At 46.4% G+C, this 17,248-nt stretch overlaps 3 protein-coding genes across 4 annotated transcripts; 1 reads left to right on the top strand and 2 right to left on the bottom strand.

Annotated features, from left to right (window-relative positions):
* The first annotated feature begins 883 nt into the window (after nucleotides 1-883).
* On the top strand, nucleotides 884-2,732 carry LOC123085660 (probable glycosyltransferase 4). The gene has a single exon (XM_044507333.1). The coding sequence runs from the start codon at nucleotides 982-984 to the stop codon at nucleotides 2,323-2,325; it is 1,344 nt and encodes a 447-aa protein (XP_044363268.1). The 5' UTR covers nucleotides 884-981; the 3' UTR covers nucleotides 2,326-2,732.
* LOC123085659 (peptide chain release factor PrfB2, chloroplastic) lies at nucleotides 2,424-6,052 on the bottom strand. Of its 2 annotated transcripts, XR_006439847.1 has the most exons (8): nucleotides 5,648-6,052; nucleotides 5,064-5,276; nucleotides 4,831-4,932; nucleotides 4,530-4,667; nucleotides 4,000-4,304; nucleotides 3,549-3,702; nucleotides 3,051-3,312; nucleotides 2,424-2,742 (listed from the first exon to the last, which is right to left on the bottom strand). XR_006439847.1 is itself a non-coding variant. In XM_044507332.1 (7 exons), the coding sequence occupies exons 1-7, from the start codon at nucleotides 5,996-5,998 to the stop codon at nucleotides 3,178-3,180; spliced, it is 1,398 nt and encodes a 465-aa protein (XP_044363267.1). In that variant the 5' UTR covers nucleotides 5,999-6,052; the 3' UTR covers nucleotides 2,895-3,177. The 2 variants fall into 2 exon arrangements, 1 of the variants encoding a protein (XP_044363267.1); XM_044507332.1 differs by lacking the exon at nucleotides 2,424-2,742 and having other exon boundaries at nucleotides 2,895-3,312.
* A 6,176-nt stretch (nucleotides 6,053-12,228) lies between these two features.
* LOC123085658 (outer envelope pore protein 16-2, chloroplastic) lies at nucleotides 12,229-13,682 on the bottom strand. Its single transcript, XM_044507331.1, has 6 exons — nucleotides 13,412-13,682; nucleotides 13,276-13,327; nucleotides 13,090-13,161; nucleotides 12,950-12,984; nucleotides 12,819-12,852; nucleotides 12,229-12,730 (listed from the first exon to the last, which is right to left on the bottom strand). Exons 1-6 carry the CDS (start codon nucleotides 13,532-13,534, stop codon nucleotides 12,519-12,521), a joined length of 528 nt encoding a protein of 175 aa, XP_044363266.1. The 5' UTR covers nucleotides 13,535-13,682; the 3' UTR covers nucleotides 12,229-12,518.
* Nucleotides 13,683-17,248: the final 3,566 nt, after the last annotated feature.

Genomic DNA, 17,248 nt, shown 5'->3' with positions numbered 1-17,248 from the left:
ATGGGATCGCCGGGAGCAGCACACTGAGAGGAACAATAGATGACGGCTAGGGTTGTGCAAGGAGGGAGTGAATTCGTCAACATGCAACGCGCGCGTCGTGACGTGGCAGGCGGAAGAGGAGGAGCGCGTGTGTGCAATTTCTTTTTCCAAGCTCGCAATGGCATGTGGTAGAGCACTTATAAAGAGGTCTCACTCTTACTCCATTAGCAATATGGTACTAAATTTCTCATCACTTATCATGCATCTAAATGGGCCTTAAAGATTAATTAGGGATTATTGTCCTATATGACGAAAGCCCATCTATAATCCAACAGGTCAACTGTTGAGCTGGATTGCCTAAAAAAACTGTTGAGCTGGAGCTATCAGCATATGATCACTTCATTTGGGAGACAATATATTATGGATAGATCAAGTACCATTTGCACACAATTTCGGACAAATTAATTAGCATGCACGTCACATGGAACAAGCTAACCACACTGCCCCTATGTGCTGGACAAATGGCGACATGGCAGACCATGAGTGTTGTTTCCTCTCGGAACCCGCCGGCTAATTGATAATTCCATATACGAAACGCCATGGCGAGATCGCTACAATGAAAACTGGAGTAGCTAAGATTGCAAAGGCAGCATTTGCTGTCAACGCGGAAAATACGGGTTATTACCATTGCTCAAGCGGTGTGTCTTGTGCAATTAGGAAATGGGTTTACCTGTGTTGGTTGGGTGCGCCATTTCGGGCACATGCACCTACCATTTTTACATGTGCACAACTACTTGCAATCAGCAGGACTACAGGAGCATATTCTTCTATGGCAGGCATTCACAAAGACTCCAACACCAGCCGGCGCCAGTCGCCCTCGCCGAAACAACGGAACCTCCAAACCCAACGCGTCATCGCCTCTCTGATTTAACCAGGGGTGGTGCAGCGTCATAGTCATACATAGAGTAGTCGAGCGCGTAGGGTGCAGCCGCTAGCGCATGCATGCCTCTTCCGTCCTCGGCGATGGCGGAGGAGCACAGCGGCGGCCAGCATGAGCAGCAAGTGTCGGCCGAGAGGCGAGCACGGCAGAAGCTGCTGTTTGCCGTCCCGATCATCCCGATCGTCATGTTCATCGTCGCGCCGTGCGCGCTCTTCTTGTTCACGGCCGACCTGGCGCTCCCACGCATCCGCATCGAGTACGCCCCGCGCGACGGCGACCGTGACGCTCCGGCCAGTGCGCTAGCGACGGCGGTGGCGGTTGTTCCCAGCGAGGAGCAACAGCAGCTCCCGCCGCTGCGCCAGCTGACCGACCGGCCGTACTCGCTCGGCCCGAACGTGTCCGACTACGACGCCCGCAGAGCGGCTTGGCTCGCCGCGCACCCTCGGTTCCCGGCCTTGGTCGCGCCGGAGCGGCCCCGGGTGCTCGTGGTCACCGGATCGTCGCCGCGCCGGTGCAAGGACCCGGAGGGCGACCACGTGCTCCTCCGGGCGTTCAAGAACAAGGCGGACTACTGCCGCGTCCACGGCTTCGACATCTTCTACAGCAACGCGGTGCTGGACGCCGAGATGAACGGGTTCTGGACGAAGCTGCCGCTGCTGCGCGCGCTGATGGTGGCGCACCCCGAGGTGGAGCTCCTCTGGTGGGTGGACTCGGACGTGGTGTTCACGGACATGCTGTTCGAGCCGCCGTGGGGCAAGTACGCGCGGCACAACCTGCTACTCCACGGCTGGGACGACGCGGTGTACGGCGCCAAGAACTGGCTGGGCACCAACGCTGGCAGCTTCGTGATCCGCAACTGTCAGTGGTCGCTGGACCTCCTGGACGCGTGGGCGCGCATGGGGCCGCGCGGCCCGGTGCGCGACAGGTACGGGAAGGTCTTCGCAGCGGCGCTGTCCAACCGGGCGGCCTACGAGGCCGACGACCAGTCGGCGCTGGTGTACCTGCTGGTGACGGAGCGCGGCAGGTGGGGCGGTAAGGTGTTCCTGGAGAGCTCCTACCTCCTGCACGGGTTCTGGGAGGGGATCGTGGACCGGTACGAGGAGATGCGGAGCAAGGGCCGGCCGGGGCTCGGCGACGACCGCTGGCCGCTCGTGACGCACTTCGTCGGGTGCAAGCCGTGCGGGGAGCAGAGCGCGAGCTACGGGGCCGTGCGGTGCCGCCAGGGCATGGAGCGCGCGCTCAACTTCGCCGACGACCAGATACTCGGCCTCTACGGGTTCCAGCACGAGTCGCTCAACACCACGGCCGTGCGGCGCGTCAGGAACGACACCGGGCGGCCGCTGGACGCCGACGACGAGCAGATCGGCCGCCTCCTGCACCCAGAGTTCAGGGCCGCCAAACCCTAGTGTCTAGTGATCAACTCGATCCTTGGATTGGTTTGGATATGAACGTGCAGAGATCAAAACACGCAACACGTCCTACTTTACAGACAAGATTTTTCTATGACTATGTAAGATGTAGCTGTAGCCACCATTGTGAAATGTAAGTCATGTCAGTAGCATTCAAATGGATGCTGCTGCGTTCACTCGTACGCATGCTTCATTCTTCATCTCCAGCAAGAGCAACAGAAAGCTTACAGCTTATTTCAGACGGCAATGCAAAAAAGAAAAAAAGAAAAAACTACTACTTTGGTAAGCAGAGTGGCACTATGAATACTGTAAGTACTGATACTATGAAGTACAGTACAAGAAAATACTGTATATGGTCGCCTCCATGCATCTGAACATGAGCAAAAAAATGGCACCTTATCCCAGACACCGAACCTGACAAATCAAATTTTGTTTCAAGTCAGATCACTACCAGCACCTCCTTGCAATTGTAACACAATATTTGCAGGGGATTGACTGTAGCATGTAGAACTGGAATAAAGACTGTTCGATCACCATTCGCAACAGCAATATAAAATGAAAATATAGGCCAACAATCGATCATAGTTTCATTATATTGCCTCTCTGATCAACCACATTTCCGTTACATTACCTTCCCTAACTACCAAGATATAGACTAGAACATTCGTACTAGTAAAGTAGGAAACTAGCTCTGGTTTTTGCGCTTGACAGTTATTCCGCACCTTTCGCCACTCAAGATGTCCATTGTATTTGTCAGTGTAGTAAAGAAAATAATAGCCCCTCTTACTGTCAGTTGGGCACTGTCACGGTCTGCTGGTGCTAACAATACATGATAGACATGGTTTGTGTTCAGACACTTTCATCAACTTTATCCAATGATAATGACAAAAAGCTCAGTATGAAATCATCCAGGTCGCCTTCCAGGACTGAATCGGGATCAGACACTTCATAGTTTGTCCGGAGATCTTTGACCATACGGTATGGCTACAAAAAAGGAAAACATCAGTTTGATATTTGACCATATGAACAATGTAGTTGCATGGCAAAGTTTGTACGGTGCAGCTTCTTTCTTGATTCTCAATCAACAGCATGTGAGGACGCAAACAATGTAAAAGAGCTGATGAATGCAGCGGAGTAGATAAAGCAAGCTAAAGTTCTAAGTTTATCCTTGCCAAAGAAGTTAACCTAATCTTGTTAATCTTGAAAAATGGAAGCCTCACCTGTAGCACATACGATCTTATTTGGTTTCCCCAGCTTATTTCAGACAGTGATTGCGTGTGCTCTGCATTCATCTGCGCTTGACGGGTAATCTCAAGCTGGTCCAACCTAGATTGAAGCACCGCCATTGCTGATGCCCTATTCATATGTTGTGACCTGAATTTTTCTTAAACAAGTTAGTACACATATGTTCTACTCAAGCAAAGGATTCAGGAAGTCCCTATTGATTACCAGTTAAGAGATACTCCCTCCGTCCCGAATTACTTCTAGCAGAAATCAATAAAAATGGATGTATCTAGAACTAAAATACGTCTAGATACATCCATTTCTACAGCAAGTAATTCCCGACAGAGGGAGCATATGATAACAGTGCTGGTTATATTCAAAAGATTTATAACTATATTTTTCTTGAGCTATGATTAAATATTTGAATTCTAAACGCATGAAAACTACCTTTCATTTTGACAAGTTGCCGTTGTACCAGTTGGGATGTGCACAATTCTAACAGCACTTTCTGTGGTGTTGGCATGCTGGCCGCCAGGTCCACCAGAACGGAAGCGTTCTATCCGAAGATCCGATTCGTTTATCTGGTATCGGCTAGAGGCCTCACCAAGAATAGGTATGACAGCGACAGCAGCAAAGGAAGTGTGCCGCCGCTTTCCACTGTCAAATGGAGAAATCCGCACTAATCTGTGAACTCCTATTTCAGATTTCGCATATCCAAATGCATACTCACCATCAACTTTGATAGTAGCCCTCTGGAATAGCAGGTATTCAGTATAAGATCAACAGTTTGCTAAAATTGGCCTCAAATGAAAAGTTAACAGACAGTAAAAATAAATGAGAGCTTAATGTGCACATGACTTGATTTCACATTCGTTTTCATCTCTAGAAATGGATAAAACTGACGCTAATTATGCATTAAGTGGTGAACTGACCGGATTGAGTGGTGTGAAGTGATGAAAAAAATAAAACAAGCAAACCTTGATTCCTGCTAGTTCACCAGGTATTTCTTCTATTATAGTGACTCTGTATCCCCGTCTCTGAGCCCATGATCTGTACATGTTCATAACCATGGCAGCCCAATCCATGCTCTCAACGCCTCCGGCTCCTGCTTGGACCTGGTTATGGGATCATGCAAGGAATGCCACAAATAACATCACTATGAAGCTTAAAAGAAACATTACTGTTCCAATTTTTCGGGCTAATGTACAGACTACAGAGTTATAGAGTGAGCACTGCACTAAGAAATAAGAATTGCTTAAGATAATGTGAAGAGCATACCTCAATGAAGCAAGGGTAAACGTCATTATCTCCAGAAAGCAATGCATTGAGTTCTTTCTCCTTTGCATCTCTTCTCATATCGGCCAATGCTCGCATGGATTCCTGCACAGGACAGTTAACCGGGCCATAAAATAAGCAGCTAGTTTGCACCATGAGGGGTTCCAGCAAAGATCCATGTAAGTGTGTTTGGAGCTCAATACAATGTAATTATGTAAAAGAAGCAATGTATTCACCGTCTCGAGTTCATTGTCACCCTCTTCACGTGCAAGCCTCAACATGTCGATGTGCTCCATCAATTGTTGCTCGAATTGGTTCACTGACTTAATCTTGCCCATGAGCTCGCCTTGTTCACGACTAACATTCCCAGCAAAAACTGGATCCTCCCAGAGGTCTGGCTTCTCCAATACCACAGCCAACTGCTTCGACCTCTCCAGTAACCATTTCCACTGCAAAAATTAAAACCCAATTCAAGAAGCTTACAGCGGTAAGTACACACAAACACATTCCAACACCTATCCACAGCCACTCTACCAGCAACTATGCAAAAATGTGTAAGTCCCCACAAACATATTCCAACACCTGATCCTGCGCCACCCTGCCTGGAACTATGCAAAAATGTGCTTGAACAGAGATCGCTGCACGAGCACACACACATACGCGTGCACCTGAGAACGAACGGTAGGTGTTTGTCGATATGCCCGAGAGAAACAAGCACATCAGATGCACATCAGATGCACTACAAATCAATAACACCCGACGCCCTGATCAATTTGGAGTACGGAAGACAGAGAGCAACAAGTGTCGTACAAGATTGGACCTTGAGACGCTTCTTAATAAGCCTGATGGACTGCGCGACGGCGGCGGCGTGGCTGCGCCAGTCGCTCTCGGCCTCGGCGAGGATCGTCCAGCCCTTGTCGGCAATAGAGTCCACAGTCAGGCCGTCAACCGTCCTCGGCGCCTCCACCACCGGCGCCGGCGAAGAGAACCACCGAGTCGGCTCGAGGAGGGGGCGTGATCTGGCGGTGGCAGGAAGGCCGTGAGTGGGTCCCAGAAGGGAGGACATGGCAGCTCCATGTGTGAGGAGGTGGTGGGTAGGATTCGGCGTCCTGGAGCGGAGGTGGGAGAGGAGGACCGCGGCCGTTGATCTGGTTATGAGGCGGGAAGCCATTCCCGTCTACTCCGACGCTGGCTGCCGGGGGAGGGAGGAGCTCGTAGTATGTCTTATGTTGGATGAACCGGAATAACGGAAGACGTTTTCGCTGTGCAGAAGGCGCCTCACGATGGAAAATGTGTTTTGGCCAAAGAAAAAAACAGCGCCGTATTTCGCTGTGCGTCACTATCTAGAAGAAACACGCTATATTTTAGCAAAGTTGCTCCCTATGGCTCTAAGAGCCCTTAAATTTCCTAAAAAAAAGAGCCCTTAAAATCTGGAAACTGGTTTTACGGGTTGCAAACTCATCACGCGGAACAGATACACAAAACCGTACTGGATAATTCGAAAAATTATTTCACACCATTATTTGCTCAGTGGGATAATGCGTCAGTTCATCACAAACAAAATTCACAAACGAAGACGAGTTCATCAAACAAAATTCATACTATTTCCGGGAAAAAAACATAGTTCATACTAACATATGAAAGGATTACGTACTAACGGAGACCTACCCCTAACCCTAGTTTACCGGAATTTCTTGCCACCGTGCTCACTCAACGTAGTTGAGGTAGTGCTTGACCGCGGACTTGCGCAACGCCCATGCGAGCTAGTGCTCCTTTCTTGGTGGCTTTGAGGCGGCCCTGAGCACCTTCTTTGTCGTTCGTCATCGTGCACTGTGCGGCAATGTGTTCGGCGGCGGCAGCGCGACACCTGAGCACCATTTTGGAAAGGGCTGATGAGAGTGAAATCATACATGAAATTGATGGATGTAAACCTCAACTATGTAGTTGAGGTAGTGCTTGACCGCTCCACATGATAAAAGTTATTGTTAGAAATGATACTACCATGAAATTCTGAGAGGATACATGATTTATTTATTTTTGTGAATATGGAGGATACATGATTAGGGAAGACGTCTCTAGCTATCCAATATCTTTCTCTCTATAATATTGTTCAGCGTAGAGATGCTTACGTTGCAACAGTATTACAGTCCAACCCTCTCAATATTCAATTCAAGAGGACTTTAGCGGGGAACCGTTAGAAAGCTTGGCTCCATCTTGTGAGAAAATTGATGGATGTAAACCTTTCTCAACAGCCAAACCAACTGCACTGAAAACCATAGTTTTAAATAGCCGACTATAGCCCCGCTATAGCTGTTTGAGGATGTTGCCGCTAAATGATTTCACGTACAATTTGCCGCTATAGCCCAGCTATAGCTGACTAAGGGTTGCCGTTAAATGTCATAGTCCGCTATTTAAAACATTGCTGAAAACTAACCAAGAATGGAGTGTTTTCGGTAAAATCCATGTATTTGGATATTATCAACTCTGGCTCTATCCCTCGATCGATGAGTCAAAGTGCCTTAAAAATAAAGTATTTATGTGGTTTGTCTATAAACAAATCATTTTAACTAAGTACAATTTGGCAAAATGTAACTGGACATGATTTAGAAGATGTAGCTTCAATGATCATGATGAATCTATCAAACTACTGCTATGTTGTATTTTATCAGACTAGTCGGTGACCCTAGGATTAAAACAATGATATTCGTCCGATCTAGTAGGAACGAGTCAGGCGTTGAATTGTCTCTTTCCTCCACTAATTACGTGCTTCTGGTAACTGATCCCGTAGCATGTCCTCTCCTGCCGCTAACCTCTCTGTCCGCCACTAATTATGCGCTGAGTACGTTAATTGATCCTTCCCCGGTCAAGGAAGCATGAGCATGACAGTGAATATTTGCTTCCAGCTTCGTTTCTAATATTTGCTTCCAAACCTATATTCTAGTAACAAATTTTTTGTGCCGGAAGCACTGTTCCATCGACTAGAGAATTCATCCAACTAAACAGTGATTTGTTTCCTTCAAAATAAAAAAAGGTATTTTTCTGACTAATTTCAAAAGTATCAACCTGGTGCTTCCATCAACTATAAAATTGCTTCCAACCAACTAGTAATGAAATTGCAAAGAAAACAATCTTTTAGTATAAAGAAAAATTTTCTTCGCGAAGGAATCACGTGGAAGCACAACATGAATGATGACGCATTATTAAAAAAAACATATCTTCGCTTGTTTCAAAAGCATCAGTCTCGTGCTTCCGTCAACTATAAAATTGCTTCCAACCAAATAGTAATAAAATTGCATGTGACACGATATTTTCAAATAAAGAAAAAATTTTGCTTCGCAAAGAAATCACGTGGAATCACAACATGAATGATGACGCATTGTTAAAAAAAACATATTTCCTTCAAAAGCATCAGTCTCGTGCTTCCATCAACTATAAAATTGCTTTCAATCAAATAGTAATAAAATCGCATGTGACATGATATTCTTCAAATAAAGAAAATTTTGCTTCGCAAAGAAATCACATGGAAGCACAACATGAATGATGACGCATTGCTAGAAGAAAAGCATTTTTTTCTTGTTTCAAAAGCATCAATCTCGTGCTTCCATCACTTACAAAATTTCTTCCAACCAATTAGTAATTGCAATTGATACAATCTTGATGTATAATGAAAACAGTTGCTTCGCAAAGAAATCATGTGGAAGCACAATGAATGATGAAATTAATCACATCGAAGTAATGCTTCGAAACACAAATCGTGCTTCCTAATCTCTAGTTCCCCTCTATGCTCCATCCAACCATGTCCGACCTAGTCTTGATGACATTCATTTCTCCCACAAATCTATGGTGTCAACGTCGGCGAGCGTCGACGCCATTGAGGGGCCAACAATCTTGACATGTGGCCACTGAGTGTGTGACACGCTAATTTGCTTCCAAATTGATCTCACATCGGCATGGCATGTTCTTCCGCTGTTGACAACCCTGCAGAAATTACAAAATGAGTTGTTTGAATTGAGTTCGAACACAACGCCTACAAAACATTACGAAGCATGCAAATGAAGCAAGCTGAACACAGTGTAGAAGCGCATGTATGAAACACATGAAACAAACTATACACGGTCAAAAACTACAGTTTTTTTTGGAACATTGGTCAAGAACTACAGCTATGTATGTATGAAGGGAATTGTATGTCAGGTAGAAGCAATATAATACGTATCCATGGAAATTTGAAAGCATATACTCATACAATCTCAAAATAGTACCTGGTCCGTTTCAAAAAGAAATAAATAGTACCTGCATGGACGCAAAGAATTCGGCAAAAAGGAACATCCAAAAGGGATGCGTGCTGATTCTTATGGCTTCTGATCCTCCTGGCATGTAGTGATCCTCCGGGAGCATGGTTAGGCAACCACACCAGCGGCCACCTTGGCTGGAGATGAGCACCGCTGCATGTACGGAAGAGTGGCGCTCCGGCGCGGTGGATGGGACGGAAGTGGCCGGTGAAGTGGTCGTGCTGCTCGACGACGATGAGATGCAGGTGCGTGCAAGGCCGGGGGAGAAGAGGATCTGGGAGGTGCGTGGCTGGCGGGGAGTGGAATCGGGAGAGATATGAGGAGAGTAATTAGGCAGAAGTTCCGTGCGGAGTTTGTGGGTAGGTAGTTCCTGGCCGAGGGATTTTGTTTTCTAAAAACAATATCTGGAGCACAATATGTGACCATCAGATCTCTATTGAATCGACGGTCGTCGATTGGCCTGACGTTGGCCTCCTATCAGCCTACTGATAGTAAGTATTTCCCAATCTATCAAACACCTCTTTCTTGATGCGCATAGACCGTCATAGCTTGTTGAGCACGTCGAAGCTGGCCCGCGTGTCTCGCTCGCCACTCCGGTAGAGCCGGGTGCGGTCCCGCCTTGCATCGATCTCCACGTCTGTCGTGCCTCGTGCTCATCGTCGCTAGAGGTGGAGACCGTCACCACGACGCAGTTGGAGCTTTCAGCCTCTGTGTTGTGGCAGGCATGCTTGCTCAACGGTGCATGGACGTGGGTGTCACGGCTTCCACCCGCATCGACGTGGCCTCCACGGCCGCGGCTGGATTCGCTGGCCATCGATCTACCAGAAACGGAGAAAAAGGAGAGGAGGAGCGAGAAAGTATTCGCCGGAATTGGCTAAGCCCAGCGGCGGAGGAGACGAAATGTGGATGATGGGAAGGGGGCTAACCCTAAATGTCCCCGGTACCGCTCAGTGGAGGGGTGCATATATGGGTCCCTCGATATTTTTTTTTGGACCGGGTTGATATGCAGTACATGTTTGGACTGTAAAACAAGGTAAAAACCGCATATCGGCCGCAATTTTCTAGACCGGGGGGGGGGGGGGGGGGGGCTCTAGTGGATCTGCTAGAGATGCTCTAAGTGCGCTGTTGGCGCTGCTAAATCTCGCTAAACACAATAATGTCATACTGTTGTAGCATGCACGATGCACCCAACAGAAACACACCACAGGCTGCAGCCCATCGACCCACCTAGATCACTCTCACTCTCTCTAACACGCCCATCAAGACCTAACCCAGCCCGCCCAATCCTCTTTTCCTTAACCCAATCCCTAGTTTGATATGTCGTGAGCAAGGGTGGCGAAGGCGGAGGCGTCTCTTGACTGGCATCGCCTACGACGTATTGTGAGCGAAGGCGATAACGATAGTTTGTGAGCACCAATAGCTTCTCTGCGACGGTTCTTCCCAATCCAACGGTAGTGTACAGGCCTCCAAGTCAAGTAAGCTAGTGATCATGTCAGCCATGCTGTTGGCACCGACAAGTCAGCCACTAAGTAGCCAGCCTCTCTTCGTCCAGTCTCCAAGTAGCGGCGTCGGCGGCAGGCTATTCCTCGCCGCTGTCAGCCACCAAGTAGCCCACATCTCCTCATCCCGTCTCCAAGTAGCTGCTTCACGTGGTTGTTCGCGCTACAGCTGACGCCCATCACCCCAAGCTCCTCCTCCTTGTTGTGCCCGTTGGCCACGACGACCTTGTCCTCATGCTCGTTATGGATGCAGTATTTATAATCACACATGCACGCCTCGTCAAAACCTCACAAAAAAAAAGCATATTTCTCATCTTATATCAATAGAGATGCCATATGACTGACATTCAAACGTGTTATAATTGTGTGATCACTATGGTCACCGTCCAAAGGTGGATAAATTAATACATATGAGATGCCATGTGTTGAAATAAGAAACGTAAAACTATTTAGGTCTTAAGTCATGGTTATTGAGTTAGGGAGTGTGGTATTTATAGGTTTTGATTCTTCTAATCTACAACTTCTTCATCGAGTAAATTAATACAAATGGGTTACCATGTGTTGAAATAATGAAATAAAGTTAAGTTTATTAAATAAATTAATACAATGGGATACTATGTGTTGAAATAAATAAATTAAAATAAAGAACGTGGATCTATTTAGGTATGTGTCATGGTTATTAAGTTAGAAAGTGTGGTATTTAATCCTTCTGGTCTATGACTTTCTTCCTCAACGATTGTTGCTGCTTTAGTTTGTTGGTCCTATATGCCTTAGCACAACAACTTTCTAACTTTCCACTACAAGTTATGTCCAGCTACAGCAAAGGAAGGATGATGATGTTGGCAACAACAACTTTCCGACTTTCTATTACAAGTTATGTCCAGCTCCAGCAAAGGAAAGATGATGATGATGGCATACCTTCAGCTTGCTTCAGTGCTTGTAGTCACTCGCGATCTGGACGCGGTTGTAATTTTTCTAATTACCCATTGATATTGTTTGTACTATCATAATTAAAATAAATAGATTGAAAGCTTTCATGCCAAACAAAAAAATGTCATAATTTTTCTCTCTCATTACAACATCGCAACGCCAAGGAAGCCTATTGAAACAACATGAGAGCGCACGTGCTTAAGAAAAATTCAAAAGATATCAATTTTTTTCTGATTGAAGATGCTCAAATGCTTGATTTTCGTGTAAAATTTCATGAAGTTTGAACATTCAAGGAGCTCGTTGCCAAAAAAAATCAGGTCTCTAGAAACATACGAAAACAGTGTAAAATTTCATGAAGTTTGAACATTTGAGGAGCTTGTTGCCAAAAAAAAATCAGGTCTGTAGAAACATACGAAAACAGCACTGTTCACATCCGATTTTGTCATTTTTGCCACACGCTCTTAGAATGTCTCAACTTCATCAAATTTTATATGGACATCATCAAATTTTGCACGAACATCACACAGATGCTCATCTTGCTTGCAAAAAAAAAAAGATCAGATTCATTAGATCTTTTTTCAATTTTTTATGGCGTTGCTGTTCACCAGGGTCATGTGAGTCTGGGTTCAGAGGTGGATTATCGACTAAAACACCGGATTTTATAAAAAGAACACTCTTTCCCATTGGTCAAACCAATTTTTATCTTCCTGAAATCCTAACCACTACCAAAGACGCCGCGAATAGCGTCCAACCTTTCTGTATGAAAGGAGATATGGCAGTTATTATTTGAACTGGCTACACCGAGATCGTAAGAAGGACCGTTTTGAAAGAAAAAAAAAAGATCGTAAGAAGGGAACACAGGACAAGTGCGCTCGCAAGTCGCAACAACACGTCACCTAAACAAGTCCATTCCGCATACTACTACCGCTCGCCTTCCGCCGGGGCATCGGGTGGTATGATACGAATGCACTCCCTAAACTATGTCGGAGAGCACGTTGGCGGCAGCCGACAGCGCGGCGCCGGTGATGGCGCATTGCACAACCTGCTCGTGCGAAGCGTTGTCCGAGGTCAGCGCGACCGCCGCGCCTGTGACGGCGCCCGCCAGCGCGCTGTTCTTCCAGTCGTGGGTCCCGCGCACCTCCGCCAGGCCGTAGGTGAGGCCGGAGTGCATCCCAGCCGCGAGCCCTGCATCGAGTGTGCAACGTTAACAAAGCTCGGCAACCTCAAGAACCAGCAACAACATCAACAAAATTATAAGGGGAGCACTGTTTACCCCACTGGAACGACTCCTTGCTGACGCTTTTCACCTGAGAAGAGCAAGAGAAAACATTATTAAGGAGAAAGGATTGACAGTGCCAAAATGGCGGTGTTCTTGGTAGCAAGAAGTGGGCGTTGCTTGCTTACCATGGCCTCCGCTGACTTGCTGTTGCTCGTCCCTCCTTTTTCCAGTCAAAAAAGAGAAGAGAAGGAAACATACGTGAATCAATCTGAAGTAAATACAAATCAAATCGGCAATTAGTTCCGATGGTGAAAAGTGGAGTTACCATTGAGGTCTGGGAACGTCCGTTTGCTGCTGCCGGTGGCGCCCGACACCGCTCCGGTGCCCCCAGACTCGCCTGCAGCAGCAGCAAATTAACCCAGGACCAAAACAGAGTGAGCCCTCTACACAGTCCGGCAGCCGCAGTAGTATATATATAGTACTAATGGCACTGGCATGAATGGTTTGTTACCTTCGATGGCCATGAAGTAGGAGTCCCGCGTGACGGCCTGTATCGCGCCGATCTGTCACGGCAGGAGTATTATCTTCACAAATTACGCATCATACGCTGGAGCAAATGTAGTACTTGTACATAGCAGAATGGGTACCCCGGCGGCCTTGACGAAGCTGTCGGCGACGCGGTTGAGGAGGGGGTGGCCGAGGTCGAGCATCCAGTTCTTCTCCAGGCCCCGCACCTCGTCCACGAACTTGCGCGTCTCGTGGCTGCTCATCTTTGCTCCTTTTCCTCTGCTCTGCTAGCCAAGCTAAGCTACGGAGAAATGCACAAGCACTGCAAGCTATGCGTGTAGTACAATGGTGGCAAACGAGGGAGTGAACTTTGATTCTTTGAAGCCCGAGGTAGGGAGCAGAGAAGAACCAGTCGCCTCGGAACAGATCGACAGCGAGACGACCAGAACCTGAGAACCGGACGCGACACGTATGCCAGCGCCACGGACGCGTGGCCTCTCGCGGTTACTCGTGGCGCTCTTCTGGAACATGCGCTCGTGATTCACGGTATCTGTTTAATCCCACGTCTGGCCTGTTTTTCGGCGCACCAAAATATTTTTGACGTACAAACGCGGATGCTCATGTACACGCGGTATACTCATTCATCCATATGTATCCATATGAGTATGTTTGAGATATTGACCGGCATCATATCTTAAAATTGACGAAGTAATCGCAGATATTTCGTAACGAACATCTTCAAAAAGTCTGAGATAAATAAAGAAAATGCAAACATCATTGCCAAATCTATAACTTTTCGGATTGACTTCATCACAAAAAATCTAACCATATGAGTTACCCTCAATTCAGATAACAATTTTTAATATTACATTGTATTTTCTTGCTTTCTATATCCATGACTCGACGACACAAACTACTAGAATCACTAGTATCCGGCTAATACGGTGAAAGTGAAACAGATTAGATTATACTATATAAACCTCAACCACAACATTGACCATCAAATCACGTGTAAATATTTGGGTCGATTGGTCCGGACAATTTATACAATCAGTGTGAAGTATAAAAATGTCCGGACCGTTCCGAACGTCCGAATTTTTTCAACCGAAACCAAATTGACAGAGCTTTGGAAGGGTTTGAACGTATGTCACGTCAAACTATGACAACCCTGGCTCACCAAAAATCCCATTTGGAGTTGTCGTTTTTTTAGTGTCCCTCTTTTGCACTTTCTATGCATGCTCTGAGAGACCGCCGCCCATGTTGTACCATCCCGGACCGCGTCCAAGTCTTATCGGTGCTCTGTCGCTCCAGCCAAGTGTTTCTGCCTTGGCCCATGCCTTCATATCTAGATCGAACCGTCGACGAGGTACCCTCCGCGCTGCTATCGTTGTCCATGACTGACAACATGCCTGGCAAGTGTTTCAAATGTCATCGCCAAATATTTTGGTGTTCTCGTTCTTTACTTTGAAACAAACATGATGGATTCAGACAAGGAGTACTTCTACGCCGAGTTCATGGATCTTTGTCGGATGATGAGGAATATGGCGATGAAACGGCTGGTGAGGAGGATTCTTGAAGAAATAGAGATTGTGGAGGAGTATGTACTCAACTTCAAGATTTCAACAAAGGGGCATCGACTGTTGAATCAAAATAGGGCACGAGGGCATATGAATCTGTATGATGCCTACTTTGCCCCCAACACGCTATTTGAGCCCTATTTCTGACGCTAATTCCAGATATGGCGACATGTGTTTGAAGTTTGAACACATCTATGAAGGTATGATGGCCTATGATGATTACTTTAAACCGAAAAAGGATGTTATTGGCTGCTTTGGGTTATCTGGTTATCAGAAGTGCGTGATTGCTATGAGAATGCTTGCCTATGGCACATCCGCAAATTAAATGGGATGAGGACCTTCGGATGTCTGAGAGCACGTGCTTAGAGGCCATGGTTAGATTTGCTACTATAATGGTCCGGGAGGACCAGAGTACTTGAGAGAACCAGTTGCCGCAAACACAAAAGGCGCATGTCACTTGGAGAATTAAGAGGGTTTCCAGGTATGATCGAATCCCTGGATTGCATCCACTGGAATGGAAGAACTGTCAATATGCTCAACAAGGACAATACCAGGGTCATTGCAAAGAGTTCACCATCATCTTGAAGTAGTTACATCACACGACCTCTGGATTTGACACTTTTCCTTGACATAGTAGGGTCGTACGATGACATAGAGGTGCTACAGAAATCTCCATTTTTTAGAGGTTGTGTGCGGACAAAGCTCCCCTAGTGCAGTTAACTCATATGCAAATGGATTTACCCCTTTTCGGTGAACAAAGTTTCAAACCATAGCCTTGCTAAGGTGGGCGATAGGGGGGTCGATCACACACGACCCAGATAAATTGTCTGTTACAGGGACAAAATTTGCTGATGTTTCGCCCAAAGTAATCGTGTGCGAAGTCAAGGACCGGGGTTGCGAGACTTATGTAAAACGTTTACAACCAAATAAGCTCGATCCCAAAGCAGTCAAATGCTACTTTGTAGGTTATCCCAAAGAAACAATTGGGGTATTCCTTCTACCAAAAGTCTGAAGACAAAGTGTTTGCTGCTAAGAATGGACACTTTCTCGAGAAAGAGTTTCTCGCTAAAGAAGTAAGTGGGAGGACAATACAGCTTGACGAGATTACTGAATCTTCAGAAGTGGACATGACTTATGATACGTCTCCAACGTATCTATAATTTTTCATTGTTACATGCTATTATATTATCTGTTTTGGATGTTTATGGGCTTTATTATACACTTTTATATTATTTTGGGGACTAACCTATTAACCCAGAGCCCAGTGCCAGTTTCTGTTTTTTTCCTTGTTTTAGAGTATCGCAGAAAAGGAAAATCAAACGGAGTCCAATTGACCTGAAACTTCAAGGAACTTATTTTTAGAACGGAAGCAATTCAGAAGACTTGGGGTGTACGTAAGGGAAGCAACGAGGAAGGCACGAGGCAGGGGGGGCGCGCCCACCCCCTGGACGCGCCCTCCACCCTCGTGGGCCCCTCGTGGCCCTCCTGGCGTATTTCTTCCTCCTATATATACCAATATATCCTGAAACCATCGGAGAGCAGAATAGATCGGGAGTTCCGCCGCCATAAGTCTCCGTAGCCACCGAAAACCAATCTCGACCCGTTTCGGCACCCTGTCGGAGGGGGAATCCCTCTTCGGTGGCCATCTTCATCATCTCGGTGCTCTCCATGACGAGGAGGGAGTAGTCCACCCTCAGGGCCGAGGGTATGTACCAGTAGCTATGTGTTTGATCTCTCTCTCTCTCTCGTGTTCTTAAGGTGGTACGATCTTGATGTATCGCGAGCTTTGCTATTATAGTTGGATCTTATGATGTTTCTCCCCCTCTACTCTCTTGTAATGGATTGAGTTTTCCCTTTGAAGTTATCTTATCGGATTGAGTCTTTAAGGATTTGAGAATACTTGATGTATGTCTTGCGTGGGATACCCGTGGTGACAATGGGGTATTCTATTGATCCACTTGATGTATGTTTTGGTGATCAACTTGCAGGTTCCGCCCATGAACCTATGCATAGCGGTTGGCACACGTTTTCGTCTTGACTCTCCGGTAGAAACTTTGGGGCACTCTTTGAAGTACTTTGTGTTGGTTTGAATAGATGAATCTGAGATTGTGTGATGCATATCGTATAATCATACCCACAGATACTTGAGGTGACATTGGCGTATCTAGGTGACATTAGGGTTTTGGTTGATCTGTGTCTTAAGGTGTTATTCTAGTACGAACTCTAGGATAGATTGAATGGAAAGAATAGCTTCATGTTATTTTACTACGGACTCTTGAATAGATCGATCAGAAAGGATAACTTTGAGGTGGTTTCGTACCCTACCATAATCTCTTTGTTTGTTCTCCGCTATTAGTCACTTTGGAGTGACTCTTTATTGCATGTTGAGGGATAGTTATA

Source organism: Triticum aestivum, chromosome 4A (genome assembly GCF_018294505.1).
Source record: "Triticum aestivum cultivar Chinese Spring chromosome 4A, IWGSC CS RefSeq v2.1, whole genome shotgun sequence".
Classification (NCBI taxonomy): Eukaryota; Viridiplantae; Streptophyta; class Magnoliopsida; order Poales; family Poaceae; genus Triticum; species Triticum aestivum.
Note: the sequence above shows the minus strand (reverse complement) of the source record. Positions and strands in the feature narration are given on the sequence as shown.

Coding starts and splice junctions, on each gene's coding strand:
- LOC123085660 (XM_044507333.1), top strand. CDS start 982: ATGCCTCTTCCGTCCTCGGCGATGGCGGAGGAGCACAGCGGCGGCCAG.
- LOC123085659 (XM_044507332.1), bottom strand. CDS start 5,998: ATGGCTTCCCGCCTCATAACCAGATCAACGGCCGCGGTCCTCCTCTCC. Junction 4,933..5,063: donor GTGACAATGAACTCGAGACG/GTGAATACATTG, acceptor TGTCCTGTGCAG/GAATCCATGCGAGCATTGGC. Junction 4,305..4,529: donor GTGAACTAGCAGGAATCAAG/GTTTGCTTGTTT, acceptor CTGCTATTCCAG/AGGGCTACTATCAAAGTTGA.
- LOC123085658 (XM_044507331.1), bottom strand. CDS start 13,534: ATGAGCAGCCACGAGACGCGCAAGTTCGTGGACGAGGTGCGGGGCCTG. Junction 13,328..13,411: donor GCTTCGTCAAGGCCGCCGGG/GTACCCATTCTG, acceptor CTGCCGTGACAG/ATCGGCGCGATACAGGCCGT. Junction 12,853..12,949: donor GCAAGTCAGCGGAGGCCATG/GTAAGCAAGCAA, acceptor TGCTCTTCTCAG/GTGAAAAGCGTCAGCAAGGA.